Raw genomic sequence first — 27,559 nt, forward strand, 5'->3', positions numbered from 1 at the left:
TCTTTAATGAAAATGCCTTTCTTACCTTCCTCCATTTTCTCAATATTTTGTCCATTAATATTTTAAAAAGAGACAAAGAATTTTTTTCCAATAATACATTTGTATATTAAGCATACTATCATGTGATTTGTTGAAAAAATATCAATTTTATTTATTTTTTGTGTATTCTTTCTGAATTAGTTCTCCAAAAGATGCACATTTATCCTACCCCTATAATAAAAACAAAAATTAGGGCAATTAATTTTGCCACCTACATAACAAATTATGTTTTATACATAATATACTCATTGCAATCCACTTTTGCTGAGGAAAATTTGACATTTTTCAGAAATATAACAAAGTATGTTCAGATAACTTTGCAGCACTTGAAAGATTTGTTTCTATTAAAGTAAAACCAAATTATATGCCCAATATTATTCTTCTTAGCTCATGCAGCAACTCTCCTCGTTTTATGTACACAGCAATATAGCCTAGATGCTGATCATTTCTGAACAGAGTATTAAGTTATATGGTCCAGCAGATTCATGGAGGTTAGTTTAATATTTAATCCCATTTCCTGGAAAGTCTTTCCATTGACTTCAGTGATTTTGGATTAGGCTCAATGTGATTTGCTTAAGAACTAGGGGCAGATCCTTAAAGGGTGTAAACTGTCATAGCTCCATTGCCCTACTGTAAACCTATGATGAAATATGGCCCATAACTAATTTTTCACATTTAAAACATACTGACATTGTTTGCTACTATTTTATTAAAGTGGTACCTATCAAGAAAAATGTCATAATTTTAGTGTCATGTATAAATCAAATATAAAATATTAATCTACTCACTACTAGTCAGACTTGAAGTCAACCACTAAAACAAAATACAAAGATTTTCATACTGAAATCAGTTAAATCTAAAAGTTTTCTTGGAAAGGAAAAGTTTCCTTTGAAAACTATGTTGTGCTGGTCATAATTCTGATTAACTTTAATAATATTCAATAAAATAAAAATAATGAATTATATATTTAATACTTACATTACAAGAAGCATCGTATTATAGTGCAATATAATTTGTGACACAGGTTATAAATAAGTCATTAAAAATGAGTGGCTAAAAATGGCATCCCACTTCAGGAGTCATTTAAAATAATGTTTCTCAGAGTTGAAAAATAAATATGATTGACAAAATTCTCTTTACACATTTTAAATCTGGAATTTTACCAAGCGCTTTCTGTTGCATTCTCAATATAAAGTCGTATTTAATTGTCTATTTGGGTACTTGTTTTCAGCCTGAATCAGGTATAAGACTGAACTTGGTCCCTTTTCAAAAGCTGAAACTTTTTCTGCAATAGAACTCTCTTCTTGGGAGTCCTGAAGCTGCTCCTTTCTGTTGCTTGTCTCATCACTACAGTTTTCGGATTCTTCTGAAATGACAGTTAACTTGTCAAAGGAGTGATCTTCTTCAGGTGAACATGGTGAAAGAAACTGCGAACTGTAGGAAGGCTTGCTCAAAAACTGGAAGAAAAGAGGGGAAATAAGAATCAAACTGTGCTTGTTCCTCTTTACAGCATCAGTTAATTTTCTCAGCAGTCTTTAAAGACCTTGCACTGGTGACTCACTATCTTAGGCCTCATCTACACTAGAAAAGGTCTAGCTGTGCTGGCAACCCCTCCCAGACACAGCTTATACTGGTAAAAGAGTGCTTTCATCGACATGGCTTATACCAGTTCTCTGAATGAAATATGTTATACCAGCAAAAGGATTTTTTTGCAAGTATAACTGCATCTATGCTAGAGCATTTGCTGGTATAAGTTTGGTGGTTGGGGTAGGGGCAAATAATTGCACCCCTGACCATTAAAAAAAATAACTGGAGATATACCTATCCCCTAGAACTGGAAGGGACCTTGAAAGGTCATTAAGTCCAGCCCCCTGCCTTCACTAGCAGGACTGAGTACTGATTTTTGCCCCAGATCCTTAAGTGGCCCCCTCAAGGATTGAACTCATAACCCTGGGTTTGGCAGGCTAATGCTCAAACCACTGAGCTAGCCCTTTCCCCAAATAAGAGTTATGCCATCAAAAATTTTAAGTGTAGATCACTTTAAAGTGTATCTGTTAATTTTTACTTGCTATTCAACATGCATTGGACAACCTCTCCTCCAATGTGATCTAATCAGATTCTCTTTAATCTTGCTGTTGATACATAACAATGCTCATTCAAGAAGCAATTGGTACTCCAAAGCACTGGAAAAATTCTCTCTGGATTAACACCACAGTAACAAAATATAGAAATGATTATTACCACTTTTAATACATCCTTGTAAAAAATTCTGATGGAATCTATATCAAAGTGAATCACATTAATCCTGAATTATTACTCACATGAGGGTTAAATGCAGTGCAGAGCCAAACCAACATTTTTTCCTTTAAGTAATTTAAACATTTGTGAGAACTGTACAATGATGATAAAAGAAAAGTGTTGTCTGTCCAATTAACCTCTCTGGAGTTTCCAGCAAAAATTTATTTGACTTTTAGATCCTGGGCATAGTAGGGGAGTGGGGTGCTACCCCCTGAAACTGCAAGCCTCAGGCAGGCATGGAATCCCCCCACACTGCCACATGCGTGGCCCTATTGGCCTGACTGGAGCTACCCCATGCATATATGCCTATATTTTAAATTCACATAATCTAGGCAACTACTATTTTGCTTATCTCTCAAACTGTTGCTCAAACAGTTTGCAAAAACAAATACTATCTACAGAAATGTGGTTGATTAGAATAAAATAATTAAGACAAATAGAACTATTTACTGTGTGTATTAGGCTATTATGACAGAATGTACCTGTGTTCACACCCTGCATACTATTGTAATGATCTTTGTACAAACTATGCCTTGTGAGGTATAATTTAAAAACTCGTAATTTGCTGATCAAAAATATCACAGCAAAATGCATGTAGCAGCATTATATGTGAAGTTATAAACATAAGTTGAGAGACTATGACTAAAATGTATGTTTTCCAGAGAAGTCTGAGGAGTGGCCAAACAAGTTCCTCAGAGACAAAGGGCAAGTAGATGCCTCAGTCAGGTGTAAACAAAGCGGATGGACCATTACTTGCTAAGTGGCCATTCTTTGGCAGGAAAGGGGGCAGGAGCAAAAGAAAATCTACATCTTAGCAAAGAAACAACATGGAGTTCCCTTTCACGCAGACTACCTGTCTCCTTACTCCGAGCTGGAAATGCTTCTCAAAGAGGGGATAGGACTATAAAAAGAAGGGGCAAATACCCAGATTTTTCTGGATGTGATAGCTGATTCAGATTTTTCTGGATGTGATAGCTGATGGATTCCTTCACCAAGTAGTTGAAGAACCGACAAGAGGGGATGCCATTTTAGATTTGGTTTTGGTGAGCAGTGAGGACCTCATAGAAGAAATGGTTGTAGGGGACAACCTTGGTTCGAGTAATCATGAGCTAATTCAGTTCAAACTAGATGGAAGGATAAACAAAAATAGATCTGGGACTAGGGTTTTTGATTTCAAAAGGGCTAACTTTAAAGAATTAAGGAAATTAGTTAGGGAAGTGGATTGGACTGAAGAACTTGTGGATCTAAATGTGGAAGAGGCCTGGAATTACTTTAAGTCGCAGCTGCAGAAACTATCGGAAGCCTGCATCCCAAGAAAGGGGAAAAAAACATAGGCAGGAGTTGTAGACCAAGCTGGATGAGCAAGCATCTCAGAGAGGTGATTATGAAAAAGCAGAAAGCCTACAAGCAGGGCCGGCTTTAGGCCAATTCCACCAATTCCCCCGAATCGGGCCCCGCACCTAAGAGGGCCCCGTGTCCAGTGAGAATCCCTTCCCTGGCTAGAGGTGCCTTTTTAATTTTTACTCATCTGGCGGCGCTCCGGGTTTTCGGCAGCACTTCGGTGGTGGGTCCTTCGCTTGTTCTGGGTCTTCAGCGGCACTTCAGCGGCAGGTCCCTTAGTGCCTCTGAAGATCTGGAGCGAGTGAAGGATCTGCTGCCAAAGTGCCGCCGAAGACTCAGAGCACCACCCGGTGAGTACAAGCCCCACACATTTTTTTTAATGTGTTTTTTTTTTTGTCTTCCCTGCCAGGGCCCCGTCGAAACTGTTCGAATTGGGCCCCGCACTTCCTAAAGCCAGCCCTGCCTACAAGGAGTGGAAGAAGGGTGGGATTAGCAAGGAAAGCTATCTTAGTGAGGTCAGAACATGTAGGGATAAAGTGAAAAAGGCTAAAAGCCAAGTAGAGTTGAACCTTGCAAACAGAATTAAAACCAATAGTAAAAGGTTCTATAGCCATATAAATAAGAAGAAAACAAAGAAAGAAGAAGTGGGACCGCTACACACTGAGGATGGAAAGGAGGTTAAGGATAACCTAGGCATGGCCCAATTTCTAAATAAGTACTTTGCCTCAGTCTTTAATAAGGCTAATGGGGAGCTTAGGGGTAATGGAAGGATGACAAACGGGAACGAGGATATGGAGGTGGATATTACCACATCTGAGGTAGAAGCCATACTTGAACAGCTTAATGGGACAAAATCGGAGGACCTGGACAATCTTCATCCGAGAATATTAAAGGAACTGGCGCATGAAATTGCAAGCCTGTTAGTGAGAATTTTTAATGAATCAGTAAACTCAGGGGTTGTACCGTACGACTGGAGAATTGCTAACGTAGTTCCTATCTTTAAGAAAGGGAGAAAGAGTGTGCTGAGTAACTATAGGCCTGTTAGTTTGACATCTGTAGTATGTAAGGTCTTGGAAAAAATTTTGAAGGAGAAAGTAGTTAAGGACATTGAGGTCAATGGTAATTGGGACAAAGTACAACATGGTTTTACTAAAGGTAGATCGTGCCAAACCAACCTGATCTCCTTCTTTGAGAAGGTGACAGACTATTTAGACAAAGGAAATGTGGTAGACCTAATTTACCTAGATTTCAGTAAGGCATTTGACACGGTTCCACATGCAGAATTATTAGTCAAATTGGAAAAGATGGGGATCAATATGAGAACTGAAAGGTGGATAAGGAACTGGTTAAAGGGGAGACTACAATGGGTCATACTGAAGGATGAACTGTCAGGCTGGAAGGAGGTTACTAGTGGAGTTCCTCAAGGATCGGTTCTGGGAACAATCTTATTTAACCTTTTTATTACCGACCTTGGCACAAAAAGCGGGAATGTGCTAATAAAGTTCGCGGATGACACGAAGCTGGGGGGTATTGCTAACACAAAGAAGGACCGGGATATCATATAGGAAGATCTGGACGACCGTGTAAACTGGAGTAACAGTAATAGGATGAAATTTAATAGTGAAAAGTGCAAGGTCATGCACTTAGGGATTAATAATAAGAACTTTAGATATAGATTGGGGACGCATCAGTTGGAAGCAACAGAGGAGGAGAAGGACCTTGGGGTATTGGTAGATCACAGGATGACTATGAGCTGCCAATGTGATATGGCTGTTAAAAAAGCTAATGTGGTTTTAGGGTGCATTAGGCCAGGTATTTCCAGCAAAGATAAGGAGGTGTTAGTACCGTTATATAAGGCACTGGTGAGACCCCACCTGGAATACTGTGTGCAGTTCTGGTCTCCCATGTTTAAGAAGGATGAATTCAAACTGGAACAGGTTCAGAGACGGGCTACTAGGATGATCCGAGGAATGGAAAACCTGTCATATGAAAGGAGACTCAAAGAGCTTGGCTTGTTTAGTCTAGCCAAAGGAAGGCTGAGGGGGGATATGCTTGCTCTTTATAAATATATCAGAGGGATTAATATTAGGGAGGGAGAGGAATTATTTAAGCTTAGTACCAAGAACGAATGGGTATAAACTGGACACTAGGAAGTTTAGACTTGAAATTAGATGAAGGTTTCTAACCATTAGAGGAGTGAAGTTCTGGAACAGCCTTCCAAGGGGAGTAGTGGGGGCAAAAGACATATCTGGCTTTAAGATTAAGCTTGATAAGTTTATGGAAGGGATGGTATGATGGGAGAGCCTAATTTTGGCAATTGCTCTTTGATTATCGCCAGATAAGTATGCCCAGTGGTTGGTGATGGGATGTTGGATGGGATGGGATCTGAGTTACTGCAGAGAATTCTTTCCTGAGTGTTGGCTGGTGAGTCTTGCCCACATGCTCAGGGTTTAGCTGATCGCCATATTTGGGGTCAGGAGGGAATTTTCCTCCAGGGCAGATTGGCAGAGGCCCTGGAGGTTTTTCGCCTTCCCCTGCAGTGTGGGTCATGGGTCACTTGCTGGTGGATTCTCTGCAGCTTGAGGTCTTCAGACCACAATTTGAAGACTTCAATAACTCAGGCATAGGTTAGGGGTTTGTTATAGAAGTGGATGGGTAGGGTTCTGTGGCCTGCTTTGTGCAGGGGGTCGGACTAGATGATCACATTGGTCCCTTCTGACCCTAGAATCTATGAATCTATAAATGGCCCCTTCCTCTCTCTCTTTCGGACCATCAATTCACTGCACCAGGAGGGACAAAGGAAGCAGCCATTGAACTGGAGAAGGGTCCTGACCTGAGCGGTTTGCTGAAGAGGATTACTGAAAGCATGTGATGAGAAAACCTTGCTTTGAATTCAACAGTTAAGTTAGGCACCAGTTGCATTTTATCTTTATTTTTTTTGTAACCATTTCTGATTTTCATGCCTCATTACTGGTACTCACTTAAAATCTCTTTTTGTAGTTAACAAACTTGTTTTATTGTTTTATCTAATCCAGTGTGTTTAAATTGAAGTGTCTGGGAAACTCCATTTTGGGTAACAAGATGTGTGCATATCATTTCTAGTAATAAAATCACAGACTCTATATAAACTTGCATTGTCCAGGAGAGGGCTGGGCAGTACAGGACATACATTTCGGAGTGAAAATCTAATACTGGGGTGTTTTGGGGTACCCTGCAGTATAGCCAAGGCTGGTAAGAGCCAAGGTGTGAATGGTTGGCTGCAGCACATACACAGACATAGCTGGGAGTGACTTTCATGCTGGCGGCTGTTTGTGAGCAGTCCAGGCTAGAGGCTACAGCCGCAAAGCAATGTAAAGTGGACCCCAGGTTAGAGAGCAGGGATGATACTGCTACTCCTTAGTCTGGTTTGTACCCTGGTATGTCGCAGCTATGTGTACACTTAAACCACTAGAGAGGCACCATTGCAGTTGTGCTGCTGTAGTGCTTCAGTGTAGACACTCCCTAGTGACAGGAGGTGTTCTCTCATTGCTGTACTTAATCCACTTCCCTGAGAGGTGGTAGTGCTGTCTAAGATGGGGGTTAGGTTGGTCTCATTATTAGGTTGGTTAGATTTTTCACACCCATGTGAGGTATCTGGGTTGACCTAACTTTTTAACATAGACCTGCCCTAAGTATAGACATAGCATAAACAATAGAAGTCTGAAGAGAGACTCAAACAATAAACCTTAGGCGATGTGAATTGCCCCGTTCAGCTCAGGGAGGTGTTAAATTAAATGTCCAGTAAAGATGATTTAAACGTCAAGATTACTTTCTCAAGTCAAGGAGAGGGAGGGAGGGAGGATCACAGATCTATATAATTTAATGTGAATGATGTCTCGTGTTGACACAGCAAGGGGGTGGGATTTGGGAGCTATAACAATTCCCCTCCACACACACCCCAATCAAGAGGGAGCCAAGGCCAAAGGTCCCTGTAGAATTCAGAGTGAAATGATCATATACTGAACACTTTTTCAATCTGGTAAGAACAACAGTTCATTTTAGCAATTCACATGGGCAGAGTTTATTTGGGTGTGATGCTTAGTAGAGTACCACTCCTTTCCCCCACAATCTGACCCACCTGTTACTCTCCCTTAATACTTAAGAGTTTCAGAGATATCTGACTCCTTCACATAAACAACAGACTAGTGAATGTTACTCATTTTTGTCAGGGAACATGACCAGCCTTTTGTTAAGCAGAGAGCAGTTTGAACGAGTTACACCGTATCAGAATCTGCATGAAAAAACTGGAGGTTACACAGAATATTATGGATGTTAAGCAAATCATCTTATTGCTGCGCTGTTCTTATGTCCTTCATTTTGGCTTATTTAACCCTCAACTGGAGTTCTAAATGAAATATTGGAGGTAGTTCTCAATGATTCCTCTTCCCCGCCCTTCAAAGTAAAATAAAATTAAATTATGTTACCCCTCCCAAACTCTACGTTTTAGGATGCATTTTGTTATATTTTCCTACAAACGTCTAGCACAATGAAAATTTTAAGGGTCTTCTCTTCACAAAATACATATCTAACCTCCTTTAACTTTAAGGGGCATTGGTGTATTCTGAGGGGGGAAAGATCATCTAAAATGGAATTATGTATTTCTTCTAAATATTTACAGATTTCTTACACATACTTGCACTGAACATGGGTATTTTCAACTCACAAAGGGACGAGGCCCTCCTCCACGCTGGGACACATATTGCATGTTAACTTGTTTTTAAAAATGAAGTGACCAGGGAGCAGATGAGGCAAAACATGATTACAAACTTCTTAGAAACATAAAGCACTCATTAAACATACGTCTTCTCCCTTCATTCTGGACAGTCTAAATCAGTGGTTTTCATCCTGTGGTCTGTGGACCTCTGCAGTTCCGCAGACTATGGCTAAGGGGACTGCAAAAGGTGACTACAAAAATAAAATTTCAGATCCCAGAAAAGGCACTCTGTTTTTCTGATCAAAATTACCTGAATATCCCCACCTGCTGTCAAACCCCGGAAGTGCTGTCATTACCACCGAAGCCCATTTAGAGCCCTTTCTCACACTGTGTCAAATGCTGTGCCAAGCACGTGCAACATTTATAATTGAATTCTGTACAGTCAGTTTCAGTCTAAGACTTCTATGGTAGGGGTCTACAGACCACAGGTTGAATTTCCAAAGGGGTCAGCACCTTAATTCGAAATTTTTTAGGGTTCTGCTAATGAAAAAACCTTGAAAACCACTGGTCTAAATGGTACTTGGCTGTAATATTAAACCAACCACAGAGGCCAGCCTTTGGCTAAAATTTAGAATACAATCCACATGGCTTCTGTTTTGCATTCTTAACAGTCCTGAATAGAATTTATTTACCTATTTATTGAATTTAGGAATTGGGAGGCGGGTTGAAGAAAACATCCAGTTTCTAAAGCACCCACATAATTGGTAAAACAAGGTTTATATCATTACCATGTGTGTAAATGACAAAAAACAAACAAACAAACAAAAAACCTACAAAAGATGAGCCTGGAAGCTTAAATTCATAACTTTGCTAGAAACTAAAAATCATGGACTGAGTAGAGACACGGGATTTATGGTTTATTAAAATAATATAACCCACTAACAACTCCTCCAACTACCCTTCTCTCTCTCTTTCTTTCCCTCATCACTGAAGGCGAGTTAATGGGCCACTTCCCCTTGAACAGTCCCTTGAAATATGTGTCAACTATTTACGCTAGACCAGGGGTCGGCAACCTTTCAGAAGTGCTGTGCCGAATCTTCATTTATTCACTCTAATTTAAGATTTCGTGTGCCAGTCATACATTTTAACCTTTTTAGAAGGTCTCTTTCTATAAGTCTATAATATAGAACTAAACGATTGTTGTATGTAAAGTAAATAAGGTTTTTAAAATATTGAAGAAGCTTCATTTAAAACTAAATTAAAATGCTGAGCCCTTGGACTGGTGGCCAGGACTCGGGCAGTGTGAGTGCCACTGAAAATCAGCTTGCTTGCTGCCTTCAGCACCCGTGCCATAGGTTGCCTACCCCTGCGCTAGACAATCTGTTCCACCTTGTATTTAGCTGTGACACAGAGTATATTCCCCAGACCTGAAGCAAAGCTCTGTGAAGCTTGAAAGCTTGTCTCTATCATCAACAGAAGTTGATCCAATAAAAGATATCTCACCGACCGTGTCTCAGTGATATGGCTGAGCTTTTGAATGCTTCCTTTACAGCATTCTTTTAGAACATACCAGATGGGCAAGATTTCATCATTTACTAAAGAGCAACACTACTCTTACTCATGCTAAGTAGTGCCACAGAACTCAACAGAAACAGATGACAGAGTAAGGTACTTGGTTATGTCTATGCTAACAGAGTATATGCTGGCATAGCCCCCTTGATGCAGCATACACTGAATGAAGAAGTTCTACCAGTATAAGAAAACCACATCCCCAAACAAGGTTAGTTGTGCTGTTAGAAGCCCTGTTCTGTTAGCACAGTTGCATTTACATGGGGGGATGACTGCCAGCATAGCTATGTCACTATGGTGTGTGGTTTTGTCACACCCGACCTACTCAGCTATGTCAGTATAAATTTAAAGTGTAGCCCAGTCCCTATGCAGTGTGGGAGAAGGTTGTGGAATGAAGCCAACTAAATGCTGAATTGGTTCAAGTCTCATTAAATCACTATTTACACTCACTTGAACTACTGCTCAGTCTAAAGTCTTTGGCAGCAGATTAATCAACTTTTGCAGTTGATTAAGGGTTTGAAATGGCAGTCAACCACACAAGCAATTTACGACAAATGAACTAAAGTATCCACAGGTGACATAGCTTATGTAGATCGTACCATATAGCTGCTAAGACTCATATCTATTATTTTGCAACATATATACTACACCTGGGTTCTTTTAGCTTATGCGCTTAATAACCATCATTACCCCATACATTCACTTCAGGCAAAACCCATGTGACACTAACACAGCTAGTTAACAGGTTTTAGAGTAGCAGCTGTGTTAGTCTGTATCCACAAAAAGAACAGGACTACTTGTGGCACCTTAGAGACTAACATATTTATTTGAGCATAAGCTTTCATGAGATATAGTCCACTTCATCAGATGCATGTAGTAGAAAATACAGTAGGAAGATATATATATTTACACAGAGAACATGAAACAATGGGTGTTACCATACACACTCTAACGAGAGTGATCAGTTAAGGTGAGCTATTAGCAGCAGGAGAGAAATGTCCCTCTGCCATGTACATTGGCCAAACTGGACAGTCTCTGCGTAAAAGAATAAATGGACACAAATCAGACGTCAAGAATTATAACATTCAAAAACCAGTCGGAGAACACTTCAGTCTCCCTGGTCACTCGATTACAGACCTACAAGTTGCAATATTACAACAAAAACTAAACAGACTCCAACAGAGACTGCTGAATTGTAATTAATTTGCAAAATGGACACCATTAAATTAGGCTTGAATAAAAACTGGGAGTGGATGGGTCATTACACAAAGTAAAACTATTTCCCCATGTTATTTCCTCGCCTTACTGTTCCTCACACCTTTCTGTCAACTGCTGCAAATGAACCATTTTGATTACCACTACAAAAAGTTTCTCTCTCTCCTGCTGGTAATAGCTCACCGTAACTGATTACTCTCGTTAGAGTGTGTATGGTAAGACCCATTGTTTCATGTTCTCTGTGTATATATATTATAGATAGATAGATAGATAATCTTCCTACTGTATTTTCCACTGCATGCATCCGATTAAGTGGGCTGTAGCCCATGAAAGCTTATACTCAAATAAATTAATTAGTCTCTAAGGTGCCACAAGTACTCCTGTTTTTTTTATAGCTAGTTAACTATCCAAGTGCATGTGTAAGAATGAGGAACTGCTGTCAGAAGATTCACATGCATTAATCGGAAGAGTTGCAAGCTTTTCTGGGGTCTTTGATAGACAAGAGGCTCTCCTGAAAGAATAAAAATAGACAAACCTCCTTCAGATGTTGTGGAAAAGAATACGTAGGGCAGAAGACATATCTGGCCTGTCGATATATATATGAAAAGATAAAGAAACAGGCAGGAACTGATACTAGAACAACCAACATTGATACTAGAAGAACAGTGAGAATTATCCACACTGGAGTTACACCTGCAAGAGACAAGAAAAGAAATTCCTCTTACCCTGATTATTCTTTATTATTATTTTGAATACACAATTTTCAGAATTTAATTCTTGTAAGTGAATAAAATATTTTTTCCTCCACTTTTTTCATATTAGCAACTATTTGGTAAATGAACAAATACTTATTTTTGTTCCCAAATGGAAGAATGTCTCAACTTTGTTTTTACTTCAACCACTCATGACATTCTTACTAGGTAAGTTTAACCTATGCCATGATATGCAAACATTTATAGAAAGAAAAAAATTCTAGGTAAATGGGGGGAGGGAGAAAGCAGGGTAACAACATATAAACTCTCAGTATACTTATTTCTGGATGCTTCAAACCAGAGCACTGAATTCTGTTTCTCTCTAAAGGAAAAATGAAATAATGGTAACAAAAATGACAACTAATTTGGAGGCGGTGGTAGTCCAAATTCCTTAACTTCCAAATACTGTGTCTTCTAAAGCTTGGTTTTATGGGGGTTGTCACAGCATGTGATACGAATAAAGATTGATCAAGGTATCACTTTAAAAGCTGTCTATGATTGTTAAGCAGCTGCTTACTAATTAGTCTGGGACTGCACTCTTCCTTTTAAATTGAAACACAAAGCTCTCTTCTAAGAGGAGGCCACCTGAGTGACGGTGGCTATTGCCACCATAAATAGCTATTCCATAGATAGCTATTGAGATGGAGTGGTTGGAAATTGTGGAGTGTTCAGCCAGTTTCCACTGTGAGGTTCGTACTACAAAAAATGAAAGACTGGAATACGGATTAGGCAATGCAGATGTTACACTGGAGAATTTTTTATGATTGGCACTTACTGGTATAGTTGCATAAAAATAAATATTTAAACAAAGAAACTAGTTTTTTATATTGAGAGTTGATAATAATGAAAGCTTTGGATTGCACCCAGACAAAAACATCTTGGGTAAAATCTTAGTCCTACTGGAGACATTGGCAACACTTCCATTGACTTCAGTAGGACCAGGATTTCACTCCTTTGGAAGATGTACCTTAACTATAAATTACATGCTTTTTGTAACCGTGAAGAAAACCAATTATCTGGCATGCTTCCCTAGTTAAAGATTTTAAACATGAGAACAGAAAAAGAAAGCATGACTGAGCTCTAGCCATTTTTAAAAAAAATATATTTCAACAATGTAATTCTGTTACAAAATGTAAACAGAATCAGATTTTGCAATGCAGGGCCAAATTCTACTCTCCGCAGAGGTGAAAGTAAGCAGGTCCGGTCCTCAGCGGCAGGAGCTCTGGGCCCTTTAAATCCTTGCCCCCAGCCCCGCAAAGCTCGGGGTTCCCCCTGGCGGCCAGAGCCCTGGCCCTTTAATTTGCCCTGAGCCCCGGGGGGCTCCCAGCCACCTCTTCATCTGGGAGCCCCTGGTTGATTTAAAGGCCCTGGGTCTCCTAGCCCTGGTGTCCCAGGGCCTTTAAATTTTGAGAGGCCACGCCTCTTCCGGACGAGGCCACGCCCCCTCAGGACTTCCGGTAGTACCGGTAAGTCCTGTTAAATTACTTTCACCCCTGACTCTCCGCTATACCTGTGGAAGCCAAAGGGTTCACAAACAAACGTAAATTGGCTTATGGGTAGAGGACGTTTACGCCCTGTGCAGAAGGGCCAGCACAAGAACTATGCAACACTTAAACTGCACTTAAATCTTGCTTTGAAGGGCTTTAGGGGTGCACATGCCTCATATGGGTTCTCTGCAGGGAGTACATGTAATGTGTTGTGTATCTTACTATTTGTAGTTTATAAGAGACTGAATTGAAGCTCTTCTATTTTCTGGCATGAAGGTTTCAATTTTTTGCAAATTAGAGATACACTTGGATATCACAATGAACAATACGGAAGTACCAAAACATTTCTGAAGGTTTACATGCATACTTTTGTTTCTTTTACATCAATGAGTGTCTTACAGTGTTCATAATTAATCAGCATGTTTATAATGTACTGGTGCATTAGCTATTACCATTATCAGTTGTCCTATCACAGAACTCTTCACTCAGTTTTCCTGTTTTGTTCCATTCAGGAATAACTGCTTGAACTTGAAGGCAATATATTGTCCAAGGGTCCAAACCAGATAATATTTCTGAGTTATATTTAGTATCTGCGGTATAACCTAAATCAAAGAAAAATACAGAAAATTCAAAGGCAAATTCAAGTTCCAATAAATTATCAAATTACAGCACTAGTTTTTAATTAGAACTCCATTTAGTAGTCTTTGCATTTGTAGCTGCACTATGGATTGGATTTACACATCTAGTTCTTGAAAAAAGTGAAAGTTTAAAATATCAACTGTTAAAACAGTTTGTAATTTTCTGTATTACTTACTTGACAAGAATCAAAGAAAGTTTCCTTTTAAGAATCACTTAAAAAGGGACACTACAAATATTAAAATTAATTAGCTGTCTTCAAATTCCTTTTTTTATTTTAAAAATCCTATTGATGGTGAAAATAATCACCTTCCAAAACAAGAGCTGTAACAGCATTGAAATCCTAGCTCCTAAGCTGGTTGACCCAACAACAGGAAGTGGGCTCTAAGTTTGTTGTGATCAGACTTACAAGTAGTCTCCTTCCACTATGCCATAAAATAATTTTTCAAGAGACACACTGTAACAGAAAGAGGGACTCTAAAGCTATTATAATAAATGTGCACAGAATTCTAAGTAGCAGTATTTTTTTTAAAAAACCATGTAACTAACAAAACCAAACAAGTATTCCATGCAGCATGCTCTATTTAGGGTTACATATGAAGACCACTCATACTTTAGCTAATGTAGAGTGTGGCACAGCTTAAAACAGCTGATCAATGTAAGTACTTTGTGTGCGGTTGTTCACAGCACAGACTTTTTATTTTATTCTGGGTTGTGTTTAATGGTATTGGTTTTAAGAGTATAAATCCTTATATGGTTAAGGAGGTGCTACCAAAAGAGTGCCTCTCTCCCTATGCAAAGTCACATTAGGTGACACCAGCTAAAAGTGCTGTTACTTATAGACATGGCTTACAGTAAACTAGGATACTTTTTTTTTTTGGTGGGTATTAGGAGACTTGGTTGCTGTGAGGGAATAAATATACTTGAACAAACTATCCAAGTACTAACTTAAAAAAAAAAAGATCTAATGAAATCCCATTGTCTGACACTTCTTGGAAGCCCTCTTTAATCACTGAGGGAATCTCCCAGGTTTGCATTCAAGTACTGGAACCAGAGTATTCTTAGTGAAATCTCTTTTTGGGTAACTTGCTTCCCTTGCAGTTTGCCGAAGGTTGCTTGACCAGGTATGGACTCACTGACTTTCCCTACAGAATAACATTCTCTTTTCCCCCCTCTTCCTCCATTATTTGTGAGCTGGGGTTAATAAGGTGTTAGGGATGAGAAGATCCTTTATTTCTGGAACTGAATATTAAGTACTAGACTGGGAATTGTGAAGGATACCTAATATGAATCAGAATAATAGCTGCCCCAAAGTTTTCATGTATAAAAATTTCCTGTGTTGCACAGAGATCTAGTATATTCCCACTGATATTGATAGAAATTCTGTCTTTCTTGGATCAAAAGCAGCATTCTATGACACTACAATTAACCTATTATTTATAACATTTTTTCCATGCATATAGTGTGGTGGAGTCTTTGGGGCTGTGGAACATGCCCACCTCTGGGAGAGAATGTCTGTCTGGCTTAGCGGAGGTGACCATAATGGAAGTGAAAGAGTAAATAGATATGTCTGATGATAGTGAAGATGGTAGCAGGAGAGAGGAGAGAGACTGACCCTATAGCAGCAGCCATGTTAAGCATCCAAAATCCAGTCTTTTTTCAAGCGTATTGTACAATAGATATTCTAGCAAACTGCTTGAATCACATATAATTTGGTTGTGGAGCAGCTATTCATCATCCCTAGATATTACCTATATAGGCACTTCTAAGTTGCATTTGTTTTTTTGTGCAGTGTGCATAGGTACTGTTGTGATGACTGCAGTATATACCATTGAAAAAATAAAAATATTGATGCATAAAGGGAAACAAAACCTCATAACTTAATAACTATTTCTAACTATGGAAGGATAATGTATGCCTATTTAGTAGGTGGTACTTCATTCCCTCTGTCAGTTTGCTACTGAATGCAGGTTGTGACAATTATAAGTTGCTGATATCACTAACTTTCAGATATCTTGCTTTTGCTTCAGCAATATTATGTCTCAGAACATTATCAATATCGTATTATACCTAGAAATGCCTGTTCAAAGCTGCAGCTGTAAAGCAGAGTTACACAAGAGTCAGTTGAGCAAAAGTTACCTCTTCGCTATTGCCTTTTTTCCAGTATAGCACCCTGTAAACCCAAGAGCCATAATATTTATTTAAAGGCCACACATGCGACTCTTGTACAGCGACAGGGCCTGTGAAATCTACATGCAAAGATCCGGATTCAGATTTCACTTTTACATCAGGGGGGTCCAATGATTGCTAAATGAGAAGAGAGGAGAAAAAAAAAATCACAAAAATACAATCTTTCAATGTGTTCTCAGATTGATATTTTTATATGGTATACAGCACTACACCTAATCACTATCATAATCTTATTACTTGAAGAAAACTCTTTCACTTCAAAGAATCAAGGATAAATAAACTCTTCATTCACAAATGTGTACACTTAAATAGACTATCTTCCATTGCTATATACAGTATAATTGTAGCTGTGTTGATCCCGACCACAGAAGTTGGCCAAGAAAAGATATTACCTTACCCACCCGTCTCATTTAAATAGAAGAAACTTTTGCTGTCTGTGCCTCCTCCACTCACTAAGCCACCCTCAGTTCTATCCTACCAGCTGCTTTCACTAGTGGAAAAGGTAAGAATACTAAGGAACCCACTCCCAGGGCATCTATTGCCTGCATTCCCCACTGAGCTGCAGCTCAGAGACATCAGACTTCGCTGAGGAAACTTTCTGGTGAAGTGGTTTTATTGCTCTCTTCACTGCAACTCATTTGAGAAACTGCAACTCCTGAATTGCTTCTGAATTTATTCTTAGTTCTTTTTTTACATCAAAGCATATATTGTTATATTTTTGAAACTGGTTCCTTTTACTGTATTTTTGTTCCACTAAATACTTAGTTTAGTGAGTACTTTAGTCCTCAGCTAGGTGTGTCTACAATGAACTTTCATAAACTCTATCAGTGTTCCACCTGTACCAGGTTGTAAAAATGCTGATGGTCAGTTTACACTGGCACTCCAACCATTGCTACAGTAGTGAAGTTACACCAGGGCCAGAGCATCAGTGGAAGATTTTAAGAAACAGCTCAATGAAGGCAAGGCTTTGCATTTTTCCAGAAATTCAAACCAGTTATTAAAACACTTCTGGCTGTGGCAGCCTTGGTTACATGGTAGTTGCAACTGGTTTTAAACTGGTTTTAAAGTTATGGAAAAATTTCCCCCATGGGTGACTCTGATGTTCCAAGGCTGCACCTACATATTAGGTACTTTCCCAACAACTACAACTCTGTTGGTGGTAATGCTGGTGGAAACTGTAAGACACACATGATATACCTGGCTAGGTGCTCTGAGCAGGATTAAACAATACTGTGGTAAAAATGACACAGTGATTAAGAGTCCTATCTACATTGCAGATTTCACCAGTGCTGCCAGGTCTTCTCCCCTCAATTAGTTTTATACAGAGACTCTTTAGTCCAATTATAAATTGGCTTTTGAAGGTCAGTGTTGCTTAGAAGTTAACTCTTCCTAGAAATGTGAATCAAAATCCTGTTTTCAATGCAATTCTTTATAAAACACTGACTTGTTAATGGTTTTGTTCTCTGATATGGGGGTTCATGCAAAGTACTACTGTTTCTTCTGGCTTTACCCTAACTCGCATAGTATTTGTTAAATACTTCAATTTTCTATATTGTAGTACAACTTTCTGTTCGGCCAGTTTTTAATTCTCTCCAAGTTACGGCTTTTGAAAAAAGACAAACCCAAAAATGTGTGCTCTTTTTCCAAATTTCTTTTTCTTCCTTAAGTATTATATTTGCACTACTATATGCAACTATCTTCCCCTTGTAACCATTTTCAGATTTCCTATAGAGTAACTGGTAATACGTCTTTTGTCCTACTGTGAGGGATATTTCTCAATGAATACTTGAAACTCATCAGTGCTTTGAAGTCTTTTAAAAAACTCCTTCAAGAGTCAGTGCATGGATATGGGAGTGACTTCACAGAGAGACGTCCAAGTGAAGAGATCAAAGACCAATGGCCACAACATCTTATGAATTTAATATGGACAATTATGTCATAAACATTGTCCTGGTATAAACAACAATTGCATTGGGAAAATGAGACTGGAAACAAACTCTGAAAATCAAGACTAGAAAGGTTAAGCTTTAAGTAAATCCAAGCCAAGCCAGAGAAGAAGGGAAAACTAAGAATTGTTTCTAGAGGTAAAGAAACCAAAGAGGCCTCTTGTGTAGCTTCCCATTGACATCTGTGCAGTGGAGAAATGGAAGTTTTGGATAGTAGACAAAACTGTGTTGCTAATGGATGAAATAATTTTAGAATGCATTGACAAAGATCCTGCTCCCCACAAACTCAGACAACAGCACACTGCCCAAGATCTCTGCCATAAGAAAGTGCTGCAGTGCCAAGTTCCACCTACCTTTCACACAAGACAGCAAACATCAAACATGGTACCTTCAAAATGATTTATTTTTATTGAAGAGTAACTTTTTCCCCTTGAGCATATCCAAATATAGGATGGGGGGAAGGGGGGAGGAGGGTAATTCCCCCCTCCCTCGCTTAGTGACAAGACAGTAGCTGAACTGATTTAAATTTGTAGGAAGTTAGAATCCTTGGATATAAAGCACTCTTGCTCTAAAAATTTGTATGCAATATTTTTTTAGGGGGCAAAATATATATGTGTTAAAATCCCTCAAAAGATGTCTCAGAATGGAAGAGTCAGTGATGACCTACACATACTTTTGATCTTACTACATTTTCTGTACTCCTGGGGGAATTCTGCATCACTTCATGTGTGCATAATTAATGAGCCATGCATATTTTTAATTTTTTTTGCATAGAAAAGGCTTCTGCCAGAAAGTTGCTGCACTTCTGCCTTTTGCCTACCAGAAGGCACTGTGGCAAACAGAACAAAGCAGCAGTTTCCAGCCAGTTAGGGAGAAGAAAGACCCTGCCTTCTTCACAGCGCCTGTCAGGCCAGGTCAGGAGATATGGGGAGACAGACAGTATCAGGCTGCTGGGGGGAGGGTCACATAGGGGCTCATAAGAGCTGGTGGGGGAAGACAGACTGGGGCAGGGGCTGAATGGGAGTGGAGGCAAAGAGCCACAGTGGGAAGGGAGGCGCAGGGCCACACAGGCACAGGAGGGTGGCTGGGGGGGCGGGGAACAGAGACACATGGTGACAGGGAGGGGTGTGCAGGGCCACATGGGGATGGAGGGAGTAGGTGTCCAAATGGGGATGTAGGGACACGTGGACAGGGGATACGATGACATATGGGGGTGCAGGGAAACATGTGGAAAGGGGCAGATGTGCTGACTGAATGGGAGAGGCTAGGATCAGCCAGGGTCTGCATGGAGGAAGCTCCCTAACAATCCCTCCCTGCCCCTCTCCCCCCCCAAATCTGTTCCACACTTTTCCCACCCACACCCAACAGCCCTCCAAGTTCACACCCAGGCTCCTGCTCAGCAATTACTTCCCTCTCTCTCAGCTCCTCCATTACCCCTAACTCCCCCAAGCCTTTGCACTGCTACTGAGGGGTGCAGGAAATACGTTTCTGTATTGTAGTTTAAATGAATTATTACTCTAAATTCTGTATTAATATGCCTAGTAAGGAATCTATTTGCCAAAAGACATTTCCTGAATCTTTGTATGTCTATATTGTTACAGACATATTTGCTGACAGGTATTTTGAAATAAATGACCAAAATAATTGAAACTTCTGTTATTTGACAAATTAAATATGCAGAATTTGAAAATATTGTAAGCAGAATGTTTAATTTTTTGATGCAGAATTCCCCCAGGAGTATTTCTGACAGCAACTCTCCTCTCCCCAAAAAAGTATACCAAATAGGACTCGGATATTTCATACTTTAGTTAAAAAAATTGGTAAATTTAAAACAATCTGTATTTTAATATCGCTACTTATTCAGATTAATTGCAATTTTACTTAATTAACAGTTCGTTATTAGTGGGCAAAAGTCTTCCGTGTAGGGGAAGCCTTACTGTCATCAAGTGGCTTAAAGATGATGTTCACCCAGTCTGATTTTTCGTTCTCTGATTCAGCCCTGACTCGCAAGGTGTATTCTCCATATACAGGCAGAGAAGAGAAGTCACACTCCGTGATGATAATGTTCACACACATATTCCTGTTATAAAGACTGCTGTATAGGAGGCAAAAGAATTGCATCTGAGTCATATATTAGGAACAAGAAAATATCCTTCATTACAGTGAAGCAGGTAAGTGGCAGTACTCACTCACCATGTATTAACATTGCTAATTACTAGTCAGGCAAAAATCATTAGCTGAAAAAAATAAGAACATTGATATATCTATTACACATACTTATATATAGGCATTAGACACTTGTAACATCTGTTAGGATAGTCTATTATTACTTTATGATTAAGGTAGAGATTAAGGTGACCATTAAGCAAAAAAGCCGCTGTTGCTCTGACTTGGCACCTGCAAATCCTGACTGAGCACACAGAAAATGCCTGATACCACAGCAAGCTCAACTATGCCGAATTTTCAGTCTAATTCTCACCCTTCCTTTGGATAGGCCTTACACTCTCCTAATCTTTCACTATATGTCCAGGTCTGAATGGATACTAGTTAATATGTGGAATGTTACATCTGTTTTGTACTTAGAGCCCACCCTGGAATAGGAGCTTGGTATCCTGGCCAGTCTGGGGGTCCCACACATCCCTCGTACCCTTCTCCCCGCTGACTGACATAGCAGACACGCTTACTTTATGTTCTACATCATTTTAGAGGCCCTTTCTCAGCAGGCACCTGACTGTCTGCCATTCCCCCTCCCTAAGGTCCTACTCTTTCTTTGCCAAGAAATGACCCTTTTGATTCATCGGGATAATTTGCTGTCTGGATTTTGTTCAGTTACTGAAGCAGCCAGGGATCTAATACTAGACTAGGGGAGTCCTCAGCCTTCTTTAGAGTGCTCCCCACAAAATCCTTCTCCTCCCAGACAAAGACCAATCTGGAGGGAAGAAATGGGAAAAATTCTGACAAAATGAGGCCTCAGAGTAAGCTGCTGAGAACCTCTGCTTGGAGCAAGAGGCAGCAGACAGGGGAACATTCTTGCTGCACTTCACTAGCCATGTCTGTAGAGGGCCTGACAAACAGATTGCTCTATGGGAAAAAGTGGAACCTGTTGCCTGCATTAGAAATTGGAAACATGGGGAGAATGCATTAGTACTAAGCCTGCTGAAGTAGTAGTTTCCTATGACAGAGAATGTAAATGTACATGTAGCTGACTATTGACTGTGTTTTCCCACACCAGATGATATTTGACAAACTAATGAATATTAAAAACTATAAAGCATGCCCTTTAATAGGTATCTAGCTCAGGAGAAGGTGTCTTATGTGCATAAACCAAAAGAAGGTCTATGTCTTGGGGAAAAAGAAGTCACAAGAACACAATACCATAAACTGTAAGTTTATCTAAGACATCTTGCAAAGGTAAATACACAAAGCTCCTTAAACCTACCTTATAGATTCGACCGTATAAGTAATATTTTCTTTGTGAATAGTAGGTGGATCCCACTGTAGAGTGCTTTTCAAGTTAACTGAATTAACTGTTACATTTTTTGGTTCTGGCACTATTCCAAATGCTGAAAAACAAAAACCACTGTATATATGTTCTTTCATGACTAAGTAACAAATAACCCTTTTTGAAAACTGGAAAGAGACTAGAAGTATTGCTGGAATATACACATACTGTACTGCTAAGCTAACTAGTAGTTTCCCTGACTACTGAGTTATGATCATAATTTTGATTCTTTACAGATGAGTCAGAATTATACCAGCCAAGACAGCTACAGAGCACGGCTCTTACTGTTGTGCTTCAGAGCTGATTTCATTTTATGCCACAAAAGAGAAACCAAATAATGTGTATGCTCTTTAAGAAAAAAAAAAACTAATTAGCAATTTTATGTGCATATTTTAGATGTAAAGATGCATGACACTAATGTGTGAGAAGTACACTCCATGCATCTGCACAAGACAGAAACTAAATTTCAGGAACTCCATTTCAAGTATAGAGTTTACTTCCTCAAATGTGACCTCTTCCTGTACCCATAAAATTTCAGTCAGAATGTCCATTAAATTAGAAGAAAACGTGACATATACATGATTTGGATCTAGAATTTTGATTTAAAGAAATTCTGGCATTTCACTTTCCTCCTTGCCAAATGAGCTTGTGAGGTGAAATCCTGGGCTAATTAAAGTCAATGGAGGAAGTGGAAACAGGTTTTCATCTACAGCCATCAAGATGTTTCCTGATCTGCTTCATACTGAGGATATGTTTATGCTATGGAGACTATACTGCATAGACCCATATTGCAGATGCAGTTCCACACCAACAGAGAGAGAGTTTTCTGTCAGTGTAGGAACACCACCGACTTGGAAGCTATTAGCTGTGTTCATGGAAGCAGTCTTGTTGTGTCTATACTGGGGGGTTTGTTACCTATGTTGATCCGGGGTTGTGAATTTCACACCCCTGAACAAGTTAGCTATGTCAACATAACTTTTCAATGTAAACCAAGATGAAGCTACTGTAAATGGACCAAGTTCAAAACTCTGTCTCTCTGTCCCAGGTTAGCAGTGCTGTGAGATGTTATGTTCAATCACTGGAAACAGGAAGGTATGGACTCCCATACACTCTAGAACTCTTCTGTGGCCAACTGAAGAGTGCCACGACTGGCTCCAAATGAAGTCACATCCAGTCCCCTACGGACCATCTACGCTAGGCCTTGTTGAACTAATTACTAATTTTTCAGCAATGGTGCAGCTGCACCAATGCTTCCAACGGGCTAAGGTCCAGTATAGACAATTGTTTTTCACCCCATTTCATTTTCAGAGCTCTACACCATTGCTGAAGAACTGGAAAGAAATGTCCAATTTCCTATGGTAGAAATAATCTAAGAAAATAATCGGTTGCAGACAATATGAGGTAACATTGTTTTGGCAAAGCAGCCTTCTGGCTGGCTCAAGCAGCTTCATTGTACCTCATTTTCTCCAAAGGGGCTACACAACTCTCCACACTCACAGTTTCAAACACAACATAAATAAAAGTGACCTGGAAAGGGAAGTGGCTTTGTGCCCCTTTTCATTTCTTTATGATGTATAAAGAGGTGTGTAAGATTTATGTTTAAAAAAAGTTCTGCTTGGTGCTTTCCCCACCTCTCCTAAAAAATCAGATCTGGTCTGTCTGACTGGTGAACTAATTAAAAAACAACATCAAAGGAGGCAAGAGCCTCAGCTCTCTGCAATTCAGAGAGCAGGGATTTTAGACTATTTGAAGTTTTAATTTTATCATCTATTTGACTCAACTACCAAATGAGCCTTCATTAAATTTCATCACCCCCATCTTCATCTAAGATGGGAGAGCTCACATAAGCATCTTCACAAATGTCCTCCAGCAAAACCATAAAAGGAAAAACTTGACAAGCTTGTATTTGCAATGTAAAAACAAATAGGAAATAAACAGATAATTTAATTTGTGAAATAAAATGCTCCTCCCAAAATACCCCCAAAGTTTCAGGCTCAGTCCATTTAAAAAGAAATTCCTTTCAGATCACTTTTAAGACTTTATAGATAGTCTTTTGCTATAAGCACAGGCCCAGATTTTCAGCTGTTGTAAACTGCGGTAGCTCTATCTGGCCATAGTATAAATGTTATGTTAAAATGTTTGTTGTTCAAATTTCATTTAAATATAAATATCAGCTTCAGTACCTGCTATTTTCTTCAGTTGCTGCATGGAATCTGGGATGTTTCAATTATACAGACATATTCCTCCTACACAAATCACACAGTCTTTGGCTGATTGATGCACTTAGATCTGCAGGGGTGGGCAAACAACAGCCTGTGAGCCACATCCAGCCCATCAGACCTTTAAATATGACCCTCAAGGTCCTGCTAGGGAGTGGGGTCAGGAGTTTGCCTTGCTCCGCGCATGCTGTGGCTTCACGCAGCTCCCAGAAGCCACAGTATGCTCCCCCCAGCTCCTATGTTTAGGGGCAGCCAGGGGGCTCCACACGCTGCCCCCACCCCAAGTGCTGGCACTGCAATGGGACCTTCAGGTGTGGTGCCTGCAGATGACGCAGCACACAGAGCCATCTGGCCACGCCTCCACATAAGAGCTGAAGGGGGGACATGCTGCTGCTTCCGGGAGCTGGTTAACGTAAGCAGTGCCCCGAGTCTGCATCCCTGACCTCCTCCCGTGCCCCAACACCTGTCCTGATCCCACCCTTTGAACCCCTCTGTTCCAGCCTGGAGCATCCTCTTGCACCCCAAACCCCTCATCCCCAGCCCCACCCCAGAGCCTCCCCCTCCACCCAGAGCCCTCCCTCCCTCCGCCCCAACCCCCTGCCCAGAGCCCCCTCCCGCATTCCTAACCACTTAGCCCTAGCCTGGAGTCCCCTCCCCCGCCTCATTTCTGGCCTCACCCTGGAATCCACGCCCCCAGCCCAGAGCCCCTCCCACACCCAACCCACTGTCTCCTCCCATACCCTGAACCCCTCTGCTCCACCCCCCCCCCCCTCCTACACCCCCAAACCCCTCATCACTGGGATCACCCCAAAGCCCACACCTTCAGCCGGAGCCCTCACCTCCTCCCAAAACCCAACCCCAATTTTGTGAGCATTCATGGCTCACCATACAATTTCCATACCCAGATGTGGCCCTCAGGCCAAAAAGTTTGCCCACCCCTGATCTGGTGGGTTAAATTCTCTTTGTTCATAGTCTTTTGATTTCAATAGAATTATACCCATGCAACTAAGAGGAAAATCTGACTCTTAATATTTAATTAATACAAAAGATCAGCCAAAGATCTTTCCCTAATCATACATCTTATAAACAAGATATTAGACTGCAGCAATATTTAAACTCTAGAGTAAATGTACACTAGACTGATATTTTGAAAATGAAAAGGTTCTGAGTTGGCCAAGTGGCCCCAGCACAAGGGTTTTAAAGATAGGGATTTCTCAGATCTGGGCCTTTGGGAAGTCCTGAGAATCAAGCAACTCAGCAGAGTTCTGGGGAGGTCAGGAACGAAAACAACTTTACATTTAATTGCAAGAATCAGTGAACTCCTGATTCCGCTGCAATAGCCGGTGCATACAACATAGGCATGATTTTTTTTTCTGACCATTGTCTGCTTTTTTCAATTGGTAGCACTGAGCAGAGGGTCAGGGGTATGGCAGGAGTAAGCAAGATATGATAAGTAATTCTTCCACTCTACTGAGTGCTGATAAGGCCTCAGCTGGAGTAATGGGTCCAGTTCTGGGCACTACATTTCAGGAAAGTGGACAAATTGAAGAAAGTCTGGAGGAGAGCAACAAAAATGATTAAAAGTCTAGAAAACACGACCTATGAAGAAACATTGAACAAAACTGGGTTTATTCTGGAAAAGAGAAGACTGAGGGGGGGCCTGATAAGAGTTTTCAAGTACATAAAAGGTTGTTACAAAGAGGAGGGAGGCCAGGGGCCAATGGCCCCATCACTTTTAAAAGTGGGAGGCTATGCCCTCCCCCTTTTTACTGGCCATAAGGATGAACGTGGGGAGGGGGGAAATGAGGTGGATAGGAGCGAGTAGGGGCTGGGTTCTTAGGAGGATGAGGTGGTGTGGGGGTGGAGCCATGGTTCGGGCACTGATGGTCCCGTATTTTAGGGAGCTTCCGCCGCTCCTGGGAGGAGAGTGAAAAACTGTTCTTACCGTTTGAGGATGGGAGAAGCAGCAATAGACTTAAATTGCAGTAAGGGCGGTTTAAATTGGACATTAGGAAAAACTTCCTGTCAGGGTGGTTAAGCCCTGGAATAAATTGCCTAGGGAGGCTGTGGACTCATTAGAGCAGGTTAGACAAACACCTGTCAGGAATGGTCTAGTTATTACTTAGCTGCAAGTGCATGGGACTGGACTAGATGACCTGTTGAGGTCCCTTCCAGTCCTACATTTCTATGGTTTGATAATCAGTCCCCTTGGAGAACTACCCAACCAACCCCTCTCAACTCCCATAGTGCCAGGAGGCAAATTGGGGACATCTGTCACTGTCCGGTGCCATGGATGTGTTTCAGCACCATGTTCTTTGTTGGGAGCTATGGGGACAGGAAGAAAACATGCCTGCCTCAAGTGGCCAGCTAAGCTGGAAGGAAAGTCAGGCTTGGCCTACAGCTGTGGAGAGGGGTAAGCCTGAGATGGCATTGGCCAAACATCCAAGTTTAAGGGCAAAACCCCGGCCCCCTCAAAGTCGATGGGAGTTTTGTGATCCAGGTGGGGGGGGAGAGAGAGAGAGAGAGGCAGGATTGCATCAAGTTCTCCCCTGGATCTAAACCGATCTAATTATGTTCCCTCAAACCCCTCCTCCCAACTCTCTCTGTGGGGCTGCTTACAGACCAGGTGCCAAGAGTTTGGCTGCTGGCACACAGCCCCACCTGGGGGCCAAGCCCCGCCCAGCCTGCCCTGGGGCTCTGCAGCCCGCCTCCTCCCCGGCCCGGCTCTGCGTGCGCCCAGCGTCACGGCTTGTTCCCCGGCCCAGCCACTGGGGGCTCCCTTGGGAAAGGGGCGCTGGCGAGGAAAGTGCCGGAGCCCCGCAGTGGTAAGCGTGGCCCCGAACCCACGGGGAAGTAGCCAGGCGACCCCGCCCCCCGGCCTCCCTACCGCCCCCCGGCAGGAGCGCCCCCGGCACTCACCCGAGCAGAGCAGGCAGCCGGCCACCAGCGCCAGGAAACGCCGGGCCATGGCCTGGGGCTCGGGGTCCCCCTGGCTGTCCGCGGGGTGCGGCAGAAGCGGCCGCCTGGCCTCTGCCCAGCGGAGGCCCCCAGCTCGCCGCCCCACAGCGCTTTCCCAGCCCGGCAGCTGGTCCCGCCTCCGCGCTGGGCGAGCGCTCCCTGCCCTGCCCGGCCCGGCCCGGCTCTGCCCGCCTCGCCTCTCCTTCCTACAGGTGAACTCCGTCCCCTGTGCGGCGAGCTGGGAGGAAACGCGCCGCCCGCTGCGCTCGCAACCGCCCCCGCAGCAGCCGGGCCCTGCGCCTTGCAGAGCAGAAGCAGCCGGGCTCAAGCTGGGGCAAGGCGAAAGCTCGGGGGGGCGAAGGCGTTTGCTGGCAGCTCCTTGTATCCCGCGGGGGGCAGGAGGACAAACCAATCCCCCGCCAGCCGCAGGCGGACAGAGCGCCCAGGCCCCGGGTGGGAGAGACCCAGCGCTGAGATCATTCGAGTCCCCCGACTGGGTGTAAATCGATCTTTATGGCTCTCCCCTTCTTATCCACCCACGAGCTCGTTCTCCTGGTGTGGATCTCCTGTCCTACCTTCTTGTATTGTGGCAAAGGTGGCGGGCGGGAATTTACAAGAAAAAGGCGCCGTGCAGTACTGCAGCTTTGTAACTCTTAAACTGTACCACTTCGTAACTATCTGTTTATCGAGCACCACAGTATCAAAGAGAAACGC

General features: G+C 41.6%; 1 protein-coding gene and 1 long non-coding RNA gene across 2 annotated transcripts in view; one reads left to right on the forward strand and one right to left on the reverse strand.

Annotated features, from left to right (window-relative positions):
• Positions 1–137: 137 nt before the first annotated feature.
• IL10RB (interleukin 10 receptor subunit beta) lies at positions 138–26,962 on the reverse strand. The gene is given in 9 exon segments (XM_030578996.1): positions 138–1,286; positions 1,289–1,496; positions 11,691–11,848; positions 13,847–13,995; positions 16,168–16,325; positions 16,327–16,337; positions 20,104–20,261; positions 21,606–21,729; positions 26,807–26,962. Coding segments are annotated over 9 exon segments (1,035 nt in total). The 5' UTR covers positions 26,856–26,962; the 3' UTR covers positions 138–1,266.
• LOC115659144 overlaps positions 26,531–27,559 on the forward strand; it is a 28,740-nt gene continuing 27,711 nt past the window's right edge. The window contains exon 1 of the long non-coding RNA XR_004002455.1: positions 26,531–26,712. This is a non-coding gene — a long non-coding RNA (uncharacterized LOC115659144). The remainder of the gene's footprint in view (positions 26,713–27,559) is intronic.

This window comes from Gopherus evgoodei, chromosome 1 (assembly GCF_007399415.2).
Source record: "Gopherus evgoodei ecotype Sinaloan lineage chromosome 1, rGopEvg1_v1.p, whole genome shotgun sequence".
Lineage (NCBI taxonomy): Eukaryota > Metazoa > Chordata > Testudines > Testudinidae > Gopherus > Gopherus evgoodei.